The 7,917-nt window shown below is 41.9% G+C and overlaps 1 protein-coding gene across 1 annotated transcript in view; it reads left to right on the top strand.

The window, feature by feature from the left end:
• HTRA1 (HtrA serine peptidase 1) overlaps positions 1 to 2,140 on the top strand; it is a gene marked incomplete at its 5' end in the record, with an annotated part of 31,755 nt that extends 29,615 nt beyond the window's left edge. Inside the window, one exon of the mRNA XM_082286497.1 lies at positions 1,274 to 2,140. Coding sequence (XP_082142623.1) covers positions 1,274 to 1,442 — 169 coding nt within the window. The 3' untranslated portion in view covers positions 1,443 to 2,140. The remainder of the gene's footprint in view (positions 1 to 1,273) is intronic.
• Between the last annotated feature and the right edge of the window lie 5,777 nt (positions 2,141 to 7,917).

A 7,917-nucleotide genomic window follows, 5' to 3' on the forward strand; every position in this document is an offset into this window, starting at 1 on the left:
GCATGGATAACAGCAGAGAGTGGGAGAAGGACTTTAGAAGGGGAGAAGAGATGTGAGGCAATGTAACCTTTGAATGTGAAGGCAGACCTAAATCAAGGTGCTCCATCCAAAGGCTGGCCTGGCAGTTAAAATGCAGCCCATGTTGGCTCTGTCCTCCTCACTTCTAGTCCCCCTGCCCAGGGGTTTCCTTCTTCTGCTGATCTCTCCAGCACATGTTGTGTAGATGTGCTGGTGGGGCACTGGAGCAGTGCTGGAGTCACCCATCCTGGCTTTGAGTCACACAGAGAGGTTGCATGAAAAACCATGGAATGACTTCCTCCAGGAACATGTTCTGAGCCATGCCTTCAGTAGGCGACCAGATTTGTTGCAAACATTGGCCAAGGGCATCCTGCTTGCAGGAGACACTCGTGTCAGGCTCCTTCTGTGGGTGGAAGAGGCTGATGAGTGGTCTGTGGTTTTGTGAAGGATTATGCTTGTGAAGGGCTGAATCATGTCTGATCTGTCTTGGTTAGTTTTTCCATAACTGGGAGCCAGATCATTGTGCAAGACTGGGCAAGATGTTGTGGTCTGTGGCATCCCTCACCAGCTGTTTCTTGGTGCTGGCAGCAGCTCCAGCCAGCTTGGGGAGAGACGCGGCCCCGATTCTGCCCCGTCTTGCTTTGAGTCAGGAAGGTTCAGTTTTTGAGGTCAGAAAAAGGGATTTTGGGTGCTATGGGCAGTGCCCAGAGAGGAAGGACGCACATGATTTTTGGTGGCCAAGCTGAGTAGCTACATGTGTTACTCTGCTCAAGTTTAAAACATGAAGGGTATGTGAAGTGGCTGCCAGTGAGCTGCGTGTGGAGAACAGGGACTGAAATTCCTCATGTGTTAGCACACAGTGTCACTCAGGTTGCCTCTCTATGTATTCAGGAACAAAAGCTTGGGAAATCTCCCCTCTAAAATGAGTGTGCCTTGTTGCAATTATTTTAGAAGACAGATATCAGCACCTAGGATCTTTATTGCAGAATTAACTGCTATTTGCAATAGTGAATTCCTTTGAAGACAGTGAAATATGGGATTCATCGAACTTGTACATCCATCAGATTCTGAGGTTTCTGCACTTTATTGTAACCTTCACTGCTTCATAAATTCTGATTGCTTTCCTCATGCCTGCCATGTCTGTACAGCCGCTGTTGGGTGGGAAATAGAAATAATCCAGCAATCTTTTTTTCTTTTTTTTTTCTAAACAATAAAACTGCAATTATAATAACACATTGCTGCTTTGTATTTTCAGTGGTGGCCTGAAGGACAACGATGTGATTATAAGCATCAATGGACAGTCGATAAGCTCAGCCAGTGATGTCAGTGACATTATTAAAAAGGACAGTACGTTGCACATGGTTGTGCGCAGGGGCAACGAAGATGTTATGTTAACAGTAGTTCCCGAAGAAATCGATCCCTAACCAGAAACATGAGCTGGATTTCATGTTTTCTTTTAACAGCAATGGACTGCTTATATCCTCTCTGTGCTGGTACAGGAAACGTTAGACTTCTGACCAACATTCTGCTTGTTCAGTGGATTAGTATTGGCCAACAGAGTAACTTTACTAGGTTTAAGGTGCAAAATCAGTGTAATTTCAAATACTCCAGATGATAATTTTTTTCCTTCTGTATTATGTATGCAATGTATTCTTTACTGGCTTTTACATCCCCCGCTTAACAAATCGACATTTGCTTCCCTCTGTTGAGTAGATTTCCCGTTATTTCTGCTAAGACTTAAACAAAACAAAACCCACGCACACAGTGTGTGTTGTGGCATTCAGGTATTTATAGGGTAGCTGTGTTTTAACTGGAAATGCCATTGTAAAGGAGTAGTTTGGGAAACAAAGTTTGGTTTATAAACACAGAGGAATCCCAACCCGAATAACCTTCCGAGGATCCCGTGCAGGACTTTAATACTATGATATTTTCCTAGTGTTATTAAAAGAATTCAACAGTACTTCTTGTGAGTGACTCATTTTGCTTCCCCTTGTGGAGTGGTTTACTTTGAGTGGCACATCTGCCTGGGAGGATGTCCTGCTGGTCTCCTTTTAATCATCATGAATCGCATGACTTATTTTTCAGTATGTGTCTTGTATTTGTGCTTTTGTGCATCTGTTCTCCTCAGCAAGGCTGGGTTGAATTTGTCATTTTGCTTATGCCATCCAGATGTTAATGCATTTTCCTTGTTGTTTTAATTACAATTTCACCAATGCCTGGAATCTGTTTGCCCACTGTAGTCATTTCCACATGGTGGATCACAGATCCCATACCATTCTTGTTCTGACATTAGGATGTGTGTAACCATTTAGATCTGGCCTTCAACTCTTTGAAACAGGCCTGGTTTATTCAAATCTGGAGTGCTGGTGTGTGTATGGACCTGGTTTTGACTCTAGGATATTGGGCATTCCTCTAACAGGCATTAATCCTTATACATGTGTTTATGGATGCCCTTGAAGCTTGGGGGTGGTGAGTGGGTTTGTCCTGCTGTGAAGGAGAACAATCAACCACACTTAATTACAAGGTGATTACTCGTTGGGTAAACAATAGGCTCAGCAGCCTTTTCTTTCCTCTGTTGAAACATGTATCTCAGAGAATAAATCCAAGGGCTGTAGACAAGTTTTGGTGACTGTCACTCCTAAACATGTTCTTCTTTTAGAAGAAGAGTGTTTTAGTAAACATCTCCAGCTGGGTAGCTGGCGGTTTATGATTTTTAAAGAAAGGGCTGTGTTCCATCCAATTACAGCAACAAATCCACTAGAGCTGGATTCCTGACAGCGCTCCTTCTCCTCCCAGCTGTATTTCAGTTCTGTTTCAGCCAGTTTATCCTGATTTGAGGAGCCTCTGTATCCCCAACTGCCAGTGCCTGCCCTTACTCACTTGGATCACTGTAAATTTGCAGTGTATAACATTAATTAGTTGCAGTGCCCCTTTCAGTCCAATATTAACTCTTGACACCTCATTACCAACTTGTGCCATGGCTGTGGTAAATCACACCTGTGAAAATCTGCCAAAACACTGTAGTACCAAACCCTGGTAGTCTGCAATCCTTTCTGGCCCCAAAGATGCAAAGAATGATCTTGCAGAAGTGTTTTCTAGCATCTTTGCACTGCAAGTTCATCATGCTGATGTTGATTAATGTTCCAGCTTCCCACTGAAGTGGTGCTCTGTTTTGCAGACCATTTGTGCCCTGGGTAGCACAGAGTGGTGACACACAGCTCTCAGCAAAAATGAGTTTGAAAATCACCTGCCTTCTCTAGTACTCCACCTAACCCGACTATCAAAAATTAAACTAAAGCCCCAAAGCCAGGAAATTGTGTTTAAACCAGAAGTTATTTTCCATCTGCCTTTTTACTTCAAAACAAGTGCTTGCACAATTTGCAGAGCTGATCGATTCTATTTGTTCCTATTGCTTGTTGTTGTGGTCTCTTAATATGCAAAGTCATTAATTTTCTTTGTGTGGGCATTAGGAAAGAGGCAAATGAAATTCTGTAAATGGTTTTCCTGGGTCACTGGGATTAGTGGAATATTTGACCAGAATTCTAGCCCTGAGCTCCATCTAGTGGGATGTGAGATGCAGCTGTTCACTTGGAGAGTGGTTTTCTGATTTACCTTTCCTTAACACATAATTAATTTCTGGGCAGTGGGTATCGGTAACCACATGAATATTACATGCAAAATGTTTAGAATTTACTTTTCTGCTATCCAACAATGCAGCTACTCAGATGGTTTCTTACAATCAAAGTATTCTCTAAATGATTTTTAAGTTTATGAAGCAAGATTACTGATGAGCAAGGACATGGAGGCAAAGTTTTTCTTTAATACAGTTGATTACCATGTATTTTTTTTATGTATTACTGGGTTATAGATCTGGAATGGTTTTTATTCTTTCTTGCTTCAGCACACAGTTCTTTCCAAAGTGTAACTGAAAATACTTTGTACTGAATAGCTTTGGCACAGTTTGTATAAATATCAGTTTCCTGGAAATTTTAAAAAGTGTTGGATGTTATATCAAGGAAATTGGACATTCTGGCTTGATTTTCAGTATTTTATAATGTCTGAAATGGAAACTGGAGATGCTGTTTGTGATGCTGAGTAGATGGCTACGTGGGGCTACTCTTGGAGGTAGTTTTGAAGTGCAAGTTCACTTATTCCATAAGGGAAAAGTCTTGAGCTATAAAAGAAATGGTCATGACTAACAATTGTCTGGTTTCTGTGGCTTAGATGCCAAGAAGTAAAATCCTGTCATTTCATTGCCAGAGGACTTTTTTTTTTTTTTTTTTCTTTTTCCCCTCCTTACCTAGAATTATTTTGTATTCATGTTGAGGATATTTTTAAAACTACATTTTTCCAAATTATGGTGAGGGAGACATTTGGTAAAGCATGATCAGATTAAATACAGGTTTTTATTGTATATCAGAAAAGTACTGCAGCATTAACTGTTCTGATTCTATATAATACTGATTAAAACTGCAAACGTTCAGGAGAAATAGAGGTGATGAAGGTAGAAGTCACCAATCCAGAGCAGTGAATGATGAGTGCACTGAGTATTCAGTTGTATGTGATGGTAGGTCCCTGTGTGAGTCCTTTTCAGGTCCCCTCAACCCCAAAACCCCATCTCTTGTGCAAGATGCTGGCAGGGAAGTCAGAGCTGGACCCTCTGGCCCCAGGATTTCAGCCAGTTCAGCCTCTTTGTACCATTCCTCTGTAAATATGCAATAACTTGATAAGGTAAGGATTGCTGATTGCATAAAACCACTGCTAAAACCAGTGCATATGTAAATTGACTAATTGGGCAGAGAAAGTGGGGAAAGAAACTACAGAGCAGCTCATCAGTTTAATCTATCTGCATCTGCTGGGAAGTTTTCCTTCAATCTCAGGGTTTTGTTTAGTAGTCATGGTACTGCAGCATCTGTCCCCATAAACCTTCTGAGGAAGTGGGTAATAATTAGCAACTGATTAGAAGGAAAATGAGTCAGAGCTAAAGCATACGAGTCAAATTTACTTAATGTGGTAAAGAATTCACTTTAGGAGCTTGGAAATACTGCATAACATGCTGGAGGAGAAAATTAAATATTTTTTCTGTTCATTCCTTTTCTGTGCAGTGTTTATGCAGAGACCAGAGTGATCTTCAGAAAGTTTGCCATGTGGCTGTTTGAGGGAGATGGACTGTGGTAACAGCAGCATAGTGTAATCTTCCTTTCCCCTCTGAAATGGAGCTAATGGTGCAGATCACCACCCCACAGAGGAAAACACATTTGTGAGGTGTTATTGATTGAGAGAGCTGTGAGTTAGGCTGTGTCCATGCAGTATCTGTGGGATTTGCTGTGTCTGCCTAGACAACCCCTTCCCCAAAGTTCATGAAAGCTGAGAGAGAAGCAGCAGCCCTTGGACCTTACCCTAGAGCTGCAGTCCTCCAGGAAAAATGGGCGTTTTTCATAGAATCAGAGAATGACTTGGGTTGGAAGGGACCTTAAAGACCATCTAGTCCCACGGGCAGGGACACCTTCCACTATCCCAGGTTGCTCCAAGCCCCGTCCAGCCTGGCCTTGGACACTCCCAGGGATGGCAGAGCCACAGCTTCTGTGGACAACCTGTTTATAAGAACCTGTGGACAGGTAAGTCCACGAGAGGGCGAATTGAAGCTAAAAACTCAGCTCCATCCTCTGTGGAAGCAGGGTCTGGATGTGTCACTGTGATTTGGAGCACTTTCTGCTGGTGTGTGTGGCTGGGGTGAGGGGGTGACCTCCTGCAGGAGGAGGGGGATGCAGGGGGAAAAGCAGATGTCCTTGGAAGTCTGAATATAGTGTCTGTTCAGAAAGAAGTGCTGAAAGCTGTTCTCATAAAAGTTGATTCCAATCTTCCAAGGAACTGGGCAGTTCTGGCAAGGAAAAAGTAGATTTTGTCTGCATCTCATCTCTGGTAAGTTCCTGTGTCTGGCAAAAAGGAGAGTCGACTGTCTCATTTGGAAAACTAGGATGTTTCAGCATGCTGTGACTGTTTTAAAATTCTTTGCACTTGTAAGAAAAAGAAATCAACCCACCAAACCTGCAAATCAGCCACAAACAGGCAAATATAACAGAAAAGGTGCTCTAGCTACTGCTCTCGGGTGCAAAACAAACCTGTAATAAAACCCAGCTGTAATTAACAGAAGAATAAATGTACGTTTCCTCACATCTCAATCAACATTTGACCTGGAGGCTGGGATCCTGAAAGTAGAGCTTCCTTTTGGAGAGGAGTTGGCAGAAGAACGCTGCATTTCACTGGTGCAGTTAGTGGGAGATGAATATTTCATTGGTGTAACAGAGGAGGGTTTACAGCCATGCAAATGTTACATAAACAGAACTGTGTAAAGGATAATGATATGCTGGAGCTATGACACTCATCTTGTTTTTACTTTGCAATCTAATCTTTTCGCTGTTATTTATCTCAGCTAAAGGGTTTTTATGTTTGATTAACAAAAAAGCACTCCCAAAGATAAGCTAGGGCTGTGCAAAAGCTCTGCTGGGATCAGTTCCAGCTTGGGCAGTGAGTTCCTGAAGCGCTGAGGGACTCTGCAAACCTTGCCACTCCTGCAAAGGGCTTCCTCTTGCTCAACTTGCTTTATTGCCTGAAGAACAGAACAATATTTCTTTTTCTTTTCAATTAAAAGCCAAAGTTCTCTGCTCAACACTGTCCCTGCCCAGGAGAAAAAGAAACAGCAAGAGCAAATCCCAACCCACAGATGTTCATAGTGAAATTTGCTTTGTTACCCAAACACACTGCAGCTCCACTCCTGGCACAACGCCTCTGAAGACAGAGGACAATTGTCCTCAGTGATTATTTTGTTCTCTTCCTATCTCAGGTCATATTTTCTGTCCTTGTTCTCATTACTGGACTCTTTTCAGTTGGTCCAGATCCTTTTTGAGGTGCCCAGCCTGGCCACAGGGCATCTCTTGCAGCTATATGGAGAGAGCAAAGCTGCACCCTCTAGAGACTCAGAGAGACAGCCGTTCATTTATCTGTAGCTAGCATGGAGTGATGGTACATAGGATTATAGTAATTTTTTAGCTCTGGCTTCAGTCTGGGACGGTTTGAAATTGCAGCCTGAAGGTTGAAAAAGATATCATGTACTTTCTCCATCACAGAAATGCTTCAGACTTGCTTAAACAGAAGTGGTAGAAGCTTTATTGTTAAAATTGAAAGGGTTGTTTGTTTCATCTACCTCAATCCAGATGTCATCATATCCAGGCATTGCCTTTACATAAATTAAATATAACTTTAATATGACTATAATGTGCTATCAACCACTTATTTTATGTCTTTGTAAATCCTGCTATTTAGAATCAACCATTAATCATTACATTCAAATATGGTAATTGCCTGTGCAAACCCCATGATCCAAAATGACATCCACAAATTAAATTACATTAACTGTGCTGTTATTACTAAAGCCTGAAACTTGCCCTCATTACAGGAGAAAAATTATGGCAACCTACCAAACATTTGCACTTAACAAAATTATTAATATTTTGAACAAAAATGCAGTCTTTCAGAAGAGGTGAGCTTCTGGATTTCAGGATGCCCACATTAAAATCTGATCTATGGCAATTCATTTCCTCAAGCCTGTTCTCTTTGCCTGCATTTTGCCTGGGCAGCAAGGACTCAGAAGGGTTAATACAGGATTTCTAAGGTGAGCCCATGTCCAAGATAAATGTATTTATGTTCTCCTATGGAAGTGGGCACTGCTCAGAAAGCCAACAAGATGGACAGTCAGTGCTGAGCTTACAGGAGTCAGACAGCCTTGTATTTATAAAAACACATCATATTATGATAGGAGTTCTTTCCCTTTTCTGTTCTTTGAGCCATTCTGTGGGAGATCTTGGATGGGAACATGGAGAAAGTGCCTTGTTGTTTCAG

The sequence above is a fragment of the Coloeus monedula genome, assembly GCF_965178545.1.
Source record: "Coloeus monedula genome assembly, chromosome: 8".
Classification (NCBI taxonomy): Eukaryota; Metazoa; Chordata; class Aves; order Passeriformes; family Corvidae; genus Coloeus; species Coloeus monedula.